This window comes from Papio anubis, chromosome 2 (assembly GCF_008728515.1).
Source record: "Papio anubis isolate 15944 chromosome 2, Panubis1.0, whole genome shotgun sequence".
Classification (NCBI taxonomy): domain Eukaryota; kingdom Metazoa; phylum Chordata; class Mammalia; order Primates; family Cercopithecidae; genus Papio; species Papio anubis.
Window position 1 is genome coordinate 123,063,340 of NC_044977.1, and position 17,404 is coordinate 123,080,743.

The 17,404-nt window shown below is 39.0% G+C and overlaps 1 protein-coding gene across 6 annotated transcripts in view; it reads left to right on the plus strand.

Moving 5' to 3' along the window:
* The window catches only part of GOLIM4 (golgi integral membrane protein 4), a 79,519-nt gene that overhangs the window by 32,292 nt on the left and 29,823 nt on the right, over positions 1-17,404 (plus strand). For all 6 annotated transcript variants that reach the window (XM_009201399.3, XM_003894862.4, XM_017955729.2 and 3 more), the window contains exons 2-4: positions 13,972-14,046; positions 15,335-15,384; positions 17,196-17,249. In XM_009201399.3, coding sequence (XP_009199663.1) covers positions 13,972-14,046; positions 15,335-15,384; positions 17,196-17,249 — 179 coding nt within the window. The remainder of the gene's footprint in view (positions 1-13,971; positions 14,047-15,334; positions 15,385-17,195; positions 17,250-17,404) is intronic.

The window sequence follows — 17,404 nt, forward strand, 5'->3', positions numbered from 1 at the left end:
CATCTGACAAAATCTTTTTTAAAAAGGGTATGGCAGCTTTGAAAATAGTGTGGGAATTTATTCTTAGGAATGTGTCCTCACAGTTGTAAATACAGAGTATCTTTATAAACAAACCTTTCCACTAAGAAAAAAAAAAAAAGCCCCAATACACTCAAATTAGGGATATAGAAAACATGAACGTGTTCCTACATTACAAATGGAAATGGCAACCATCCTGATTTTTACCAAATCCTATCTCAGGCTTAGGACAAAATTTCCAGTGATGGCACCAGAGAGAGATTCCACTAATGCTTTACCTCTGGTGAAGATGGATATGCTTCAGAAAACTGTCAGAGGCTAAAAACCTAACTTGAGTTGACACAGACACAGATGTCAGCCATGCATGTGCAGAGTTTGGACCAAAGTGTTTTTGGGAGATGTGGATATAGAAAAAAGTGACATATCTAAATTTCTTGTATATTTCACTATTTATTTTATTTATATCACTAAAAATAACAAATGCATGACATGATATAAACAGGTGGCTCTTTCATACAGTCTGTAAGTTTTGGTAAATGTTATTGAATTATACATTCACAGAAGTACACGAATCATAAGTAAACAGCTCAATGAATTTTCACAAAGCAAACAGTGTAGCGAGCTCTTAGACCAAGAATCAGAACACCACCAGCATGAGAATGAGAGCATCACTGACACTCAAAAATGCTCCCTCTTACTCTCTTCCAGTTATTGCCTGACCGCTGCCCCCACATGTACAGTGTAAATAGTATCTTGTCTTCTATCATCAGAGATTAGTTTTGCTTGTGCTTGTTTTTGAACTTTCTATAAATGTAATCATTCAGTAAGTACCACTTTGCTGTCTGGCTCCTTTCCTCAATATTATGTTTGTGAAATTCATCTATGAATTATTTAGTTTGTTCACATTGATGAATGATATTTTACATTTTGAACAACCACAACTTATCCATTCTACTATGATAAATATTTGTGGTGATTTCAGTTTGGGGCTGTTATGAGTAATGCTGCAATTAAAACTCTCCTGTATGACTTTTGGTGAATAAATGTCAAGTACTGGGTTGGGTACATACCTAGGAGTGGGATTTATAGGTCTTAAGATATGCCTTCGTCAGCTTTAGTTAACACTATCAAACACTTTTCTAAAATGGCTGTACCTTTTTCACATCCATTAGCAAAGTAGAAGAGTTCCTTCCTCCACATTCTTGCCAACTATTGGTATTTTGTGTCTTTTTCTCTATTAGCTGTTTTGATGGGAGAATAGTATATTGCACTATGATTATAATTTGCATTTCCCTGATAACTAATTTAGTTGAGCACTTTTTCATATATTTCATGGCCAGTAGGATATATATAAGTGGCTGTCCCTATTCTTTGCCCCATTTTTGTTCTTGTTTTTTTTTTTTTTTTTTGCTTCTCTAAAATCTTGTATATTTGGAAAAAAAAAAAAAAAAATCAACTCTTTAATATGCTTGCTTTATTGGCAAAACTGAAGATCATCTTATATTCAAACAATATGTAAGTTTAACCTCCATCATGCTGTTTTTTAGGTTGCTGTGATGACCTGCTAATGAGTCCATTAACCTCTACTCTCTCTGAGATGCTATCTTCTACACATACAAAGTTAATTTTACAATCATGCAGATGTGATTAAGTTCTTTTTAGCCCTGTCTCATTCATTCTTCCCTGCTGTGATTATCCACCTTTCCATCAATCCTATGCTAAACATAGTATTGACAAAACTCCCCTATAAAAGCCCATGGGGAGTGCGTGAGGCACTCTTACTAAACTTTCAGATTGCCAGTAAATTCGGAATCAGTAGATTTGAGTTGGGTCCTGGGAATCTGTGCTAGTAACAAGCACTCCACATTCTTATTTTAGGAAAGTTTGAAGAATACCATGGATTATTTTTGATTTTGTTTCAGTGTTCCCGCACATTCCCTCTCCACTGTCTGGATTTTTTTCTATCCTTCCTCCATTGTCATCTGTCAATAGCCATCCACATGTAACCTCTGGGAGTCTAACTTGACTCTTCCAGGCTGAGCACATCACACTATAATCAGATCTTACTTCTGATCTTCCTCACAAAACTATTACGTCATTGGCCTTCCCCATCGCAGCTGATAACATGCAGTAGTTTGATCTTCAGTATAAATGTGGAATCTGAATATTATATGACCTCCACAGCATGTACACTGGTCCTCTTCTTCCATTACCCTCATGCCTCAATTATTGCAGAACTAGTTTCCCTGCTTGCATCTTGTACCCATGCAGTCTGACTAGAGGGATCAATATTTCAAAACCTAAGTCAACATCATTTCTACTCAGATCTCTGCACTGGAGCTGGCATGGTGGTATGCACCTGTAGTCCCAGCTACTTGGGAGGCCGAGGCAGGAGGATTGCTGAAGCCTCAGAATTCAAGTCCAGCCTAGGCAACATAGTGAGACCCCATCTCTAAAAGAAAAAAAAAAAAAAACCTCTCTCATGGTTCCCAATTTCTCTGAGAGTAAAACCCCAAGTTCTCAGTGGGCCCTATGAGACCCACTGCACTCTGCCCCCTCCCCTTACCTTATGCTTGACCTTCCAGGCTCACCCTACCTCAGTCACTCTAGCCTGCCTGCTTCTCTTAGGACATCCCAGTGTGCTTGCACTGTACAGCTTTCCTATGGGCTACTCCCTCTATCTTGGAGCAGTCTCCCCCTAGATATCTGTAGTACTGACTGACCCCTTCAGTCTTTCAAGTCTTGGCTCACATGTCCCCACTGAAATATCCTTCTCAGGGAGGCCTACCCTCATCACTCTATTTTAAAATGAAGCCTGGCCCGTTCTCCCCACACCTCCAGTCTCTTTCGATCTCTTTTACTCTACTTTTTTGTTTTGTGGCAATAATTAACTGCTAGTATATTATTTATTCTATTTATTATTTATCATCTTGATCTCTCTGTCAGAATAAAATCCTCCAAAGGCAAGTTATTTTTTTGCTGTTTTACTTACAGAATGTCCCCAAATATCTGAGCAGTGTTTGGCATATAGTAGGGGCCCAATTAATATTTGTTTGATTTGTTGAATGAAATATTTGGGATGCAGTAGTAACCTTAAATAAGACTAAGAGATATTAAATAGCATCTTTTTACAAGCCTTACTTTTATGAAATCTTTTCCAAGATATGTCACATATTTTAATTTTGAAGTAGAAATTGGAAGTTTGAATGAAGGTGGATTAACTTGTGTATGCTGCTACATTGATTTGAAGGAGAGGCTCATTCCAACCTAGTTGAGGGTATTCTCTGCAATATGACATAAAACGTTTAGGGGTTGATACTTGAGTACTGGATTTTAGGTTGTTTCCTTTTTGCTAGCATTACTTGCAGTGTCCATTAAGGCAAGTTCCTATTAAAAAATCAGACAACTTATGGAAATTAGATGTCTTTTAGGTTTGTTTCAAGCACATCGATTTTGAAAACTATTCATAGTTCCATTTTAAAAGCAGTGTGCTTTTGCATATTTTATCCATCTTAAGGGCATTCTTACACATGTTTGCATCAAATTTGGGAGCAAGAAACAACCTCCTCTTCTCTCGCTTCCCCTCCATGTCTTTTTCTCTTATGCATAATTTTCTGAAATACTATGATGCTGTCCAGCTGCAATCTGACTGCTGGGTAAGAGGAATAGTACTGTTCAGGTTCTATTTATAGACATCTAATTTTAGAATAACTTTTATTTCTATTACTGTGAGTCCTTACGTTTCCAGTATATATGTATATACACTTATACATGTCTCTGAGAGTATAATATTTGCTTTGTAGAGTGCAGTCTTTTTATGGAAGAGAAGGATATTATTCCTCTCAGCTTTCAAAGAGATTCTGTTTGAAAATCTGCTGGCTCAGCAGTTCATTATGTCATCCTAGCCTGACTAACCTTTGGTGATCTCTAATTGTCTTATGTTTTACCTGTCTTAGCCTCTTTTCACAACCTGTATTTATTCATTATAAGCTTTTGTATAAGAGTAACTCCTATACTTTGGTGTTTCCCAAGGTGCCTAGACCACTGCTGGGTTATATAACATAATAGCTCAGGGCAGCTAAGAGAAGAATCCTTTCATGAGAAGTGAATAGACTTCATCTGATAATGAGAATGATTATTAGTAGCTTAGCACTTGAAAGAATGCCAAAAAGAACAGCATGAAGAAATGTATCTTAAGTCAGCTCATACAATACTTATTTGAAAAAGCCAAATCTCAATTAGTGGCATGAGGAAAAGCCTGGATATAGTTTTATCCACAAAAGAAAAGGCAGTTAAGAACCAATTCAAGTCATGGTTAAAATTTCAATATAAACTACTTTACTAACTGTATGCATTAGCAAACTCAAAAGTAGACACTTTTGTGAACTGTTACAGGAACTTTATTGTACAGTTAAAAAATACAGCAATAGCCAGGCAGTAGAAAAATACTTAATCTGACTGTTCTTTTTTCTCTCAGCATTCTGAAAGTGTCTGTATTTCAGTACTATTATTTAACTAATGATAATAGTGTGAGCCTGCACATCAACAGATAAATTTAATCTCTATTCTGTTATCTGTCTGTTTTCTGGGACATGTGGTGCTAATGAGCCTACATATTTGGGAATTTAGTTTAAAAAGTGCTAGGGCATAAAAGATGGCAGGCAAAGGAGGAAAAGAATGAAATATCTTCCAAATGCATTCAATCATTGAAGAAGTGCTGTCGAAAATCACTAGATATTAGGAACTGAGGAATTGAGACTGAAGTGGTAGTGAGGGGCTGGGATATAGATGAAAAGGAAAAAGGTGGCTAGTCCCAGTCTTCAAGGTACTTAGTTGTTCATCACTCACTCACTCACTCATTAATTTATTCATGCAGTATCTATTGAAAACCTTGATATGGTTTGGCTCTGTGTCCCCACCCAAATCTCATCTAGAATTGTAACCCCCATGTGTCGAGGGACGGCCCTGTGGGAGGTGATTGGATTATGGGGGTGGTTTCCCCGTGCTGTTCTCATAATAGTGAGGGAGTTCTTACAAGATCCGATGGTTTAAAAGTGGCACTTGCCCCTTGTAAGAGATGCCTTGCTTCCTCTTCATGGAAGCACCATGATTGTAAATTTCCTGAGGCCTCCCTAGCCATGTGGAACTGTGAGTCAATTAAACCTCTTTTGTTCATAAGTTACCCAGTCTCAGGTAGAATCTGTATAGCAGTATGAGAATGGACTAATACATGCCTACAATTCAGTGTACCCGGGTGTATTATTTCATTTTCATGCTGCTGATAAAGACATACCCAAGACTGGGCAATTTACAAAAGAAAGAGGTTTATTGGACTTATAGTTCCTCATGGCTGGGGAGGCCTCACAATCATGGTAGAAGGTGAAAGGCACATCTCACATGGCAGCAGACAGGAGAACTTGTGCAGGGAAACTCCCCTTTTTAAAACCATCAGCTCTTGTTAGACTTATTCACTGTCATGAGAACAGCACAGGAAAGACCTGCCACATGGTTCAGTTACCTCCCACTGGGTCCCTCCCACAACATACGAGAATTAAAGATGAGATTTGGGTGGGGGACAAAACCAAACCATATCATTCCACCCCTGACCCCTTCTACATCTCATGCCCTCACATTTCAAAACGTATTATGTCTTCCCAACAGTCCCCCAAAGTCTTATCTCATTTCAGCATTGACTCAGAAGTCCACAGTCCAAAGTCTTATCTGAGACAAGGCAAGTCCTTTCTGTTTATGAAGTTGTAAAATCAAAAGCAAGTTAATTACTTCCTAGATACAATGAGAGTACAAGCATTGAGTAAATACAGTCATTCCAAATAGGAGAAATTGGCCAAAACAAAAGGGTTGTGGGTCCCACCCAAGTCCAAAATCCAACAGGACAGTCAAACCTTAAAGCTCCAAAACTATCTCCTTTGATTCCATGTCTCACATCTAGGTCATGCTGAGGCAAGAGGTGGGTTCACATGGTCTTGGGCAGCTCCGCCCCTTTGGCTTTGCAGGGTACAGCCTCCCTTCTGGCTGCTTTCATGGGCTCGTGTTAAGTGCCTGTGGCTTTTCCAGGTGCATGGTACAAGCTGTTGGTGGATCTACCGTTCTAGGGTCTGGAGGACAGTGGTCCTCTTCTCATAGCTCCACTAGGCAGTGCCCCAGTAGGGACTCTGTGTGGGAGCGCCAACTCCACATTTCCCTTCCACACTGCCCTAGCAGAAGTTCTCCATGAGAACCCTGCCCCTGCAGCAAACTTCTGCCTGGGCATCCAGGCATTTCCATACATCTTCTGAAATCTAGGTGGAGGTTCTCAAACCTCAATTCTTGACTTCTGTGCACCCGCAGGCTCAGCACGCTGTGGAAGCTGCCAAGGCTTGGGAATTGCACTCTCTGAAGCCACAGCCCAAGCTCTATGTTGGTGCCTTTCAGCCATGGCTGGAGCAGCTGGGACACTGGGCACCAAGTCCCTAGGATGCACACTGCACGGGGACCCTGGGCCTGGCCCATGAAACCACTTTTTCCTCCTAGGCCTCTGGGCCTGTGATAGGAGGGGCTGCTGTGAAGACCTCTGACATGCCCTGGAGACATTTTCCCAATTGTTTTGGGGACTAACATTCAGCTCCTAGTTATTTTTGCCAATTTCTGCAGCCAGCTTGGATTTCTCCTCAGAAAATGGAATTTTCTTTTCTGTCACATCGTCAGGCTGCAAATTTTGTGAACTTTTATGCTCTGCTTCCTTGTTAATACTGAATGCCTTTAACAGCAGCCAAGTCACCTCTTGAATGCTTTGCTACTTAGAAATTTCTTCCACCAGATACCCTAAATCATCTTTCTCACGTTCAAAGTTCCACAAACCTCTAGGTTAGAAGCAAAATGCTGTCAATCTCTTTTTTGCTAAAACATAACAAAAGCCACCTTTGCTCCGGTTCCCAACAAGTTTCTCATCTCCATTTGAGACCAGCTCAGACTGGATTTCACTGTCCATATCATTGTGAGCATTTTGCTCAAAGCCATTAACAAGTCTCTAGGGAGTTCCAAACTGTCCCACATCTTTCTGTCTTCTTCTGAACCTCCAAACTGTTCCAACCTCTGCTTGTTACCCAGTTCCAAAGTCATTTCTACATTTTTGGGTATCTTTTCAGCAGCACCCCACTCTACTGGTACCAGTTTACTGTGTTAGTTTGTTTTCACGCTGCTGAAAAAAACATACTCCAGACTGGGCAAGTTACAAAAGAAAGCAGTTTATTGGACTTACAGTTTCACATGGCTGCTCGGGAGGCCTTACGATCATGGCAGAAGGTGAAAGGTACGTCTCACATGGCAGCAGACAAAGGAAGAGCACTTGAGCAGGGAAACTCCCCTTTTTAAAACCATCAGATCCCTTGAAACCTATTCACTCTCACAAGAACAGTACAGGAAAGACCTGCCCCATGATTCAATTATCTCCCACCGGGTCCCTCCCACAACGTGTGAGAAATCAAGATGAGATTTGGGTGGGGACACAGCCAAAGCATATCACAGTGATACAATAATGAAATAAAGTAATTCAGAAATTCTCACCCCCAATCGAGGTTCTGTTCTTTTGTGATAGACAGGGAATTAATAAGTAAAAATCAAGTAGTCCATGATGATCCGCACTAAAGAGAAGAATAACGTAGGAAAGGAGACTGGAACTATTGAGGGCAGGAAGCTAGTTGCAATTTTAGACAGGATGTTCTCGGCGTGAACACATCTTTCTAGTGAGGATCTGAAGGAAGTAAGGAAGCTAGTTGTTCAGATACCTGGAGAAAGAGCAGTGAGGCTTAAGGAAAGGCAGTAGGAGGGGCTGAGGGGAAAATGTGCCTGACATGTTCAGGCCTAACAGGGAGGCTGCTGGGGATGGGCAGGTTGAACGATGGGGTAAGGCCGTGTGAGGGCCTTGTGGGGTTTCACTCCCAATGTGGTGAGAAGCCACTGGGAGGTTTTGCCCCCCAGGCCTGGATCTTAAATGTGTAGGAAAGGGTTAATTAAAAATTAAATTCAGCCATAAATGATGAAGCTGACTCAAAAGATTCAATTTTATTGAAGGAATGAAACTGGAATTGAGTGAGAAGTAAAATCTGGGCTTTATGGTTTGGGAGTCATCTGTGAGAAGTTGTAGTTAAATTTTGAAGATGGATGCAGAATTCTGAGGAGACATTTTTGAAGGAAACGAGAGGAGGAACCAAAGTCTGTGCCCTAGCAATGCTCTTCCCTGCTCCTGGGCACTGGAGGGAGAGTCCTGTGTGAGCCTTAAAATGGTAATAGTGGTCCACTTCCTTTTTCTTTTTATTGTTTTCTTTTATGGGGTTGTTTTCTAGGAGATCTCCAGTATTCTTTCGTAGACTTCTTGTAAGGTAAAATTATGGAAGAAGGAAGGAAAAGTAACTGAAAGAATGTATGATGTTGACTTTGTGTTGACCCACCAACTCATTCTTTTATGGAGGAAAGGGGTGGGCAAGTGGCTGGCTTCTACCCCACCTCTATGATTTAGAATTACAAGCAAAAACTGTTATATAAAGACTCTAATTTCTATGACGTTAGCCCTAAAGAAACCCTCAAGAGTATTAAAGTCTGAGACCTATATTAATTTCAATTTATTCTCCTTTTCGTATCATCTTTCTTACTATTATGCTTAAACATTCTTCAGTCACAGTTATCAAAAGCATACTTTGTTCCTTTTAATTTTTGTTTTTTGTATAAGAAGATAGAGGTACTTGCAAATCTAAATGTTTTCACAAGTTGAATTGTGTGACTTTCATACCAAGCCTCTGTTGTTTGTTGTTTGTTTTTCAAAAATAAAACATTATGTTATAGCCAGGACCAAAACCAAAATTTCACAGGCTATTTCTTCTGCCAAAGAAACATTGCCCTCTCTTAGTTTAAGATGTCAAAACACTTAGCAATGTTTTCTGCCTAATTTTGGAATGTTGCTTTCTGATTCTGAATTGGAACAGTTTGCCCTGAAATTGCATAGATATGCATTTTGCCCATAAGTGAATGTATACAGCTGATTTCTCGTGTGACTTTCAGATGGAAGTCAGAGTTAAAATGGAAAATTTTTGCTGTAGGAAGCTGGCACGTTTTTAAATTCCTGAGTGGTTTTGGGGGGAATAAAACCTCTTTCCATTCCGGGCTGCATGGAAAATATTAAACTCCTTTTAAGTAAGCGGGAGATGAGATGAGTATTATGGATTTTCATCTTTTTCTCCTGAGTTCTTGTGATTCAAATCCTATTCCTGTTGCAGTGTTATTCTGCATTAAAGATCTTGACTGCTGAGATTGAACCATTATTTTCTTACTTATTTTACCTTAAACTTGTTTGGTGCTATGAGAATATTCAATATATAGCTTTTTGTTGCAGAGATTTTAGCAGCATTAGTTCGTCTTGACTGATGCCCTTGACTTCAGAGTATAAATAGAAAAATAGAGATAGGTGACAAGGATTGATTAGCTATCCTCATTCTAAGTGAAACAGTAAACCTAGCTAGATAAATCACAGCTCAAAAGCCTGGAGAATGCATGGTAAAAGAAATAAAGGTAGTGCGTATATGTGTGTATGTGCTTAATAGTGAAGTTTTCTAAAAGAGGTACAAGCACAAAAATTCTGTCTGGTCTGTTCTACTGTCTTTCAGTTTTTATTTTTAAACACTTAAGGGTTTAAATAACCTATGCAATTATTATTTGCTTTTTCTTTTATTTAAAGAAATTTTTTAAGTAAAAGAAAACTGAGACCAATGTCATTGCCTTTTTAAGTCAGATATATGTGTGTGTATATACATCTGTGTGTGAGAGTGTGTGTGTGTATGTATGTATGTATGTATATATGCACGTATATGCATATACACACATATTACTTTATTAGACTTTAATTGTAGGATTGGAAGGGCTCAGGGGAGATCACCTGATTTTTTTTCTCTGGCACTTTTAAGCTATTTAAGCATTTTAATAGTGTTTACTCTGTGCCAGGCAGTGTTCTAAGCACTTGATATATATGAACTCATTTAACTCTGACATTCAGCCAAAGAGATACATCTATTATTATCCCCACACACCGTACAAGGAAATTGAAGTTCACAGAAGTTCAGCAGCTCACTCCATGAGAAATGAAGCTGGGATTTTAACCCAGGCATCAAGGCTGTGCCTTCAGCCCTTATATTAGCACCTGCCCCTCTCCCTCTCCTCCTCTTCTTTCTAGACTTTTCAGTTCAAAGGGTCAGTTTTCACTCTGACTTCCCTTTACGTGATGTGGTTTCTTCAGCCTATAGTTTAAGGCTTTTTCAGTTTGTTTTCCTTTATTCTTTTCTTGAACCTGGTGAAGAACAACCCTTCTCCACATCTCCATCCGTCACTGCTGCTCCATTCTTTCACCCTCCTCCTCCTTGGTTATATTCTCCAGCCTTCAAACCATTTCTGAATTCTTAAGTTATATTACATCAGGATTAGAAGCTGCTGTTATAATGATGGCTTGTCCAGTTCTGAGTAAGATAGTATTAATAGCACAATTAACCTCATAGTTTCTACATATATATATATATATATATATATATATACACATATATATACACACACATATATATGTATAAACTTGATTCCTGTTTGCCACATCTTTTTTCTCCTGTATTTGCAAAGATACATTCTTCTTGCATTAAAAGTTGCTATTAGTGATGCCATGCTGTGCAGTCATGAATATTTCTCAGCTTTTCCAAGACCTTTGAATTTTAACAATAATTCATAAACACGCTTGCCTTTCTGTGGACATTTTATAGGATTTATTGAGGTTATTTATGAAAGTTTATAACTGTGTCCTAGGATCTCCTGGCTCTTGAGACACATTGCTGTTAATATGTTGAATGTGTAAATTTCCATTTAGTGTGGAACTGTCAAAGACAGTTGTATGATTCAATCTGATAAATGGGTACTTTGGGCCAGCTGTCGGGGCATTATCTTTCCAACTGAATCCCAGGTAAGAGAATAAAGAATGGAATACCATCCTGCACCCAGCACTCTTCACCCATATCCCCCACACTCCCTCTCTACTTGGTTTCATCTAGCAGAGCCTCCATTCTCTTACTGAAGATGAAATCATGCTGATGAGTTCTATCCTTCCTAAGCCAAAGATAATTATTACCTGATTATCTGGTACCACACAATATTAAGTTTGTAAAAGTGAGTTTACCTTGATTGCTGCTGCATTTTATAGAGTAAACAACAATTCCACCAGATTGTAATTTGCAAATTCAGCTTTTTTCCCCTCTATCTTTAACCTTCTACAATAATGTTTAACATTTAGTCTGAGGTGACTGGGGTGGGTAATGAACAGTCTGCCTTGTCTGTTTTTCTTGACTATGCTGCTGGGTTTTATTATTATTACAGGTGTTGCTAGGTTAGAATTATTTCTGCCTATACTGGGGACTTGCTGCTTTAGGATCTTGGATAGTTCACCTGTTCCTTTCTTTGAAAACTTTGCATGATTGCTGAAATTCAATCTATAGTATGTCCATTAGTGCAATATTTTAACTGGCATATTTATGCCTTTATAACTTTCTACCCAGACTGTGAGAACTTTGGCCAGTGGATTGGCGGTAAAGGGAGTGTTTTTCCTTCCAGCTGGGGAACTTACATGTTCACTGCAAGCATCCGCCTCCTGGGTTCACGCCATTCTCCGGCCTCAGCCTCCCGAGTAGCTGGGACTACAGGCGCCCGCCACCTCGCCCGGCTAGTTTTTTGTATTTCTTAATAGAGACGGGGTTTCACCGTGTTAGCCAGGATTCTTGCCTCTGTTTTATCATGATAGTATTGTAATTTAGCTCTTTCTCTATATGTCTCCCCCACCTCAAGGAAATTCTCAAAGACTGTGAGTGCGCAGTCCAGGGCTTGGCTTTGTGATGTTCTATAGGGCTAATCTTACACTCTCCCTTTTTTATTCCAAACTTAATTTAAGATAGGGCTATTAGTTGTAATCCAAGGAACCTCTTAGTTTTGAAAGGATTTTAATGATTGTCCAAGGGGCTTATATTCCATACATGTATATGTTTGAAAAAATACTACTACTTAGCAGTGGACTCGCAACCAAACTTTTTAGAACACAACTACTTTTAGCCCAGTTTTACACTTCTGTCCAGATACATAGTAGAGATGCCATAAATACAGAGTTTTATTGAATTCCTTTATAATAATAATGCAGGGGAAAAGGATTATCTGGTAGAGGAAGGGGATGAGGCAAGGATTATTGCAATGACAGCCTATGGATGAGGGGAAAGTTGAGATTGAGGTAGGCATGTCATCAGAGGACCACACCATACCAATTTGAGTGGTCACAGGCATTCTAGGAGTTAGAGCCGGAGATGTTAGCAGAGGTGTGAATAGAGGTAGGGCCTATGATGATAATAGATGGAGTCCTGAGAATGGAAGTTTTATATGGGATGACAAGGAAAGACACAGTATGGGGAGAAGGTGTAGAACTCAGGAGATAATGGCCAGCCTGGAAGGAGAACAGTGGTAGTTGGTTGTTGGCCACCATAGCAATGGAGAAAGGGCAAGAAGAGAGGCAGTCCCTTAAGCAGCAAGGGGTTGTTGCAGGGATGGGGAAAGGGAGTGTTCTGGGACCCTGATGACTTTGGCAGCAGCCGGTAGTGTTGGGGCTGTTCTGTGAATTGTTATATGGTCAACCAGTGATTGATGCTTAAATTGTATGTAGTCATGGGGAACTTGTAACTGGCCAAAGAATGGAGTAACACGTTTGGCTTAGCTTGCCAAGAATGAGATCATATTTGACCATAATGCTGAACAAACAGGATTCAAAGGGTAGATCAGAATTTTAATTTACTCCGTTCTCCTCTCCTTCAGTGCCTATTCAAACCATTCTGTGGAGCTGAGTTTTCTGTTCCTGGATGAAATCTTAGACAAACTTGTTTGCTTCACTAACTTCTCTCAGATTAAAAGCAAAAAATAGTTCAAAACTTGTATTCGTAAACACACAGTCTTGGTTCATTAATTGTTCTGCCTGGTCTAGTCCAGGACAGTTCATTCAAAGGTAAGGCTTCTCCCTCCCGTCCAGTTTGCTGTAGGTGTGGAGCCTGCAGTGGGAAGGAGAGTTGTGGTAGGCCTCTTCTCCCCAGTTCTCTCCCGAACACATCTACTCTTCATCCCTTCTCACCAGGCAACTCTGGATTCTTCAGAGTAGACTGGGTGGGGAGGAAGGATAAAGGGCAGAAAGGTCTTACAGAACTGAACGTCGGTTTGCGCTGGGTTCTTCTGGCTGTGGCTGATGGTGAACCTGACTGGTTCTTTTGTGGACCCTTTTATAAATTCTTTGGAGGGTCCCTCCCTTCTCTGTTTCTGTGCTTCTCTAGTCTGTTTTCCTTGACGTGGGAGGAGGAAGAAGATACAGCTCCTGTTTCATCCCAGGAGTATGCTGCTGAGGTCTCCTTATGGATCCAGACAGCCTTAATTCAGATGCAGATCATGTTGACTTTGTAGTCCTTAGGGAATATTTAGGAGAAAATACGCTTCTAGGGTCTGAGAGAGAAGCCAGAGGTGGAAGTATAGATGGAGGGGTAACTGCTGTGCAGATGATGGTTGAAAGTCATGAGATTGAACAGGGTTGCCCAGGAAGACAGGAAAAAAAAAATCTCAAACAGACACTTGCATTTAGGAGGCCTAGAAGGAAAGGGAGCAGGCAAAGAAGGAGGAAGCATCATTCAGAGTACTGGCTTTAGAAAAGGGCAGGCTGGATGGGAGTCAGCCCAGAATTATGCCTATTAGTATGTCTGTTCTTTACCTGGAAAGGGGAACTTAAAATACAGATGTTTTTATTTAAATTGTGTAAGGACTCTACACCATTTTCTTCCTGTTGTAGAAATTGATGTTAATTTTACTTTTAAATTTCTAATTCTTTGAAGACAAAAACTTTAACTCTTTTTTTTCCAGTTGTTTATGAACACAGATCAAGATTAGAGAAATCCTTGCAAAAGGAAAGACTTGAACATAAAAAAGCAAAAGAAGGTAAGTAAATAAATACTTCATGCTCTGTTTTTCCAGTACTCTTCTTTGACGTGTCATATACTTGGTTTACTGTTGTTTTTTTTTTTTGGCTAAGATATTTCTCAAATCAACCCAAAGTCAGATAGGTGGACAGAGAAAAACATGTCAAGTAATATGTTATGCATTGTGCAATAATCCTTATACAGGATTGGATTTAGAATATTCTATTCAGTTTATGCCACCATGTGATAGCTCATATATTGGTTATACTTATTATTTCAGGAATAACATAATTTTTCATCTGAGTATTAAACAGGTATATTACTTACACCTGGAACTTCTGTCCACAGATATCCAGGGGGCGGGGGGCGGGGGAAATTAACAGCATGCATTGTCCAGAATATGACAAATTTTATACACACACGCATGTATGTATACCATAATGAATTGATCCCATTGTCCATTATATTTTAAGTTATGCACTTGTTTTTTACCTTGTGAAAGTTTTTATTGACACATCACTTGATTCAGTTTGAAAGTTAACATTTAGGTCAGCCACTAGGCAATGCTGTCAGTTTTTAATCAGAATTTTTCCATAAAACACAGGCCTTATACAGCTGATGATTTGAAGTTATCTGCATTCTGATATTTATTTATTCATGTTTTATGATACGTCTTGAAATTTAAGTGAAGTATTCTGTCTGCCTACCTTGGTGGGAAGGAAGAGGATAGCAGAGGAGGGGCAGTATTGGTTAGGACCTTTTACTTGGATTGAGCCTGTGTGAAGAATAGAAATTCAACATCATTAAAATGTTTTGATAAGGTTTGGATTCTCCTTGTCTTCAAATGCAGAGTGATTTTATAGAGCCATCTAGTGGATAATAAAGTTTTCAAAGCATTAAAGATGGCTTGGCTGGCTTGATGTCTGTTTTCAGGAACTGAATGATTTTAGTGTGCCATCTAGTGGATAGCGATAAATCACCTCTGTCTTCAGATGTGCTCCGTTTTTTCCCTCCTAAATTTCAAGGAGAGTTATCACAGAGATATTTTAAAAGCACTTTTAATCTATTGGCTATAATTTGGATTTTGTGGATGCAAGATTTACAGCTGTAAGGTAAAGAGGAAGATGTATGTTTTTTGCAATTCTTTCTAAACCAAAGAGCCAAAATAAAGTATGTAAATCACCAAGTAGATTGTTTTAAACCTAAAACACTTTTGCAAGCCTGAGTAAAATTTGCCTTTATTTCTTTAGATGTTTAGAATCTGTATAGTGAATTATCACTGTTTTTTTCCATCTTGTATTTTCTAGATTTTCTTGTTTATAAGTTAGAAGCACAAGAAACGTTAAATAAAGGAAGGGTAAGTTTTGGGGTTTTTTTGTTGTTTTCCTTAATTTGTTTTCATAAAACTTGAAAGAGAGAGAAATATAGTTGCAAACTCTTTTACTTTGTTGATCCTTGGGGTTATCGGACTGACATACTTTTTATTTATTTGTATTTTTTGGCTGACTTTAAAAATTGTTTTAAAACTTACCTTTACTTATCACATTATTGATAATAGGGATAAACTGGGATTAACCTTAATGTTCAACTATAAAAAGAAGATTATTTCATTTATTTGTTTGCAGTCTCTCTTTTTTATAGAATATAAGATTTATTTCAGTTTGCCTTCACATGTGTAGCATCCAACACAGGACCTGGCCTAGAGTTTGCATTTAAGAATGTTTGTGGAATGGGTGAAGGGATGAATGATATTGGCATTTAAAAATATTTTAAAGTCCAAATTAACTGGGTAAAAGATAGTCTTTTTCTTACTCTGAGAAAAGTATATAAGCATTAATTGAAAAACATTGATATTTTGAGGTATTAAAACTAAGAAGAAGCCAAGCGAGTTGGCTCACTTCTGTAATCCCGAAACTTTGGGAGGCTGAGGCAGGGGGATTGCCTGAGATCAGGAGTTTGAGACCAGCCTGTGCAAAATAGCAAGACTTCAAAGTACAAAATATTAGTTGGACATGATGGTACACATGCCTCTATTCCCAGCTACTTGAGAGCTGAGGCAGAAGATCACTTGAGCTTAGGAGTTTAAAACTTCAATGAGCTACGATCCCACCACTGTACTCCAGCCTGGGCAACAGGCCAGACCCTATCTCAAAATAAAAAAACTGAGAAGAGTCACTTCCTTTGGTAGCCCAGGAGGCCATCAGCTTTCAACTCTTACTTGCTTTTAAAAGCACTAACCAAAACTGTGTGCACTTGTAATTTCCTTACAAATTAAAGCAGTAAAGTGAGGTAGCAAAAATGCAGTTCATTTTAGAAGTTATAAAAATATGAAAAAATGGCATGAGTGTATACTTGTGCTGGCAGGGTAAAGTGAGGGATATGGTACCTAAACATAAACAACATAGCATAGGGAGGGAAAACAATCAGGTGTCTTTTGCATACTGACTGGTTATGGCTACCCGGGACTATCGGGTCCATATGTGAAGATGCCCTTCAGGAACACAAAGATATACTCCTGGAACCTGGAGCTCAGGACATGTAGTTAAGCCAGAGACTTAGGCTCAAGTTTCAATCCTGGGTCTGCTACTTGATGAAATGTTTGCTCTTGGCGGGTTCCTAATCTTTACTCAGTTTCTCACTCTGTAAAATAGAGCCTCACTGGGGTAAAATCATGTATGTAGAATTTCTTACCCGCTGAAGTTCAGGGTAAGACAGTGCCTTTTCTCTTCCCCCTTAAAGGCATGCTCAGCTTGTGAGGCCCGCTCCTCATTGGTTTATTTCTTCTTCCCTCTTACCTCAAGCACCCAGCACATATAGTAGCCCTGCGCGGTGACTCGGTGACTCTGTGTCTCAGGACAAGTTTGTGTGTCTGGGCTCCAGTTCTTCTGAATATGAAAGTGGAAGGAAATCATCTCTAAGGGCTCTGTCAAGCTACCGTTTTATGATTTCATATCCTGCTTTTTTATTCTAAAATCTAGCAAACTAAGGGGAATGTTAAAACTTCATTTCTCTGTTAAATCGATGGCTCCAGCGACATCTTGGTTCAAGTGTAGAATTCATTTTACTGTAGGCAAGTGAAATAAATGAAGTTATATTTTAAAGTACTTTAAGCTGTGTTTAACAAGAGAGCCATATTTATCTTTGTGCTTTCTTTTTTTTTATTTACAGCAAGATTCCAATAGCAGGTACAGTGCACTGAATGTCCAACATCAGATGTTGAAAGTGAGTAATCTAAAGTTGTTATTTATGAATAAAAGAAAGGATTAACTAATACTTGAACTGACTATTGGCCTTTAAAGTGATTAAAGATAAAGTTTACAGAAGTTGATTTGTATTGTAATGTGGCATATTAAAATCATATTTGGCTAAAAATTGTA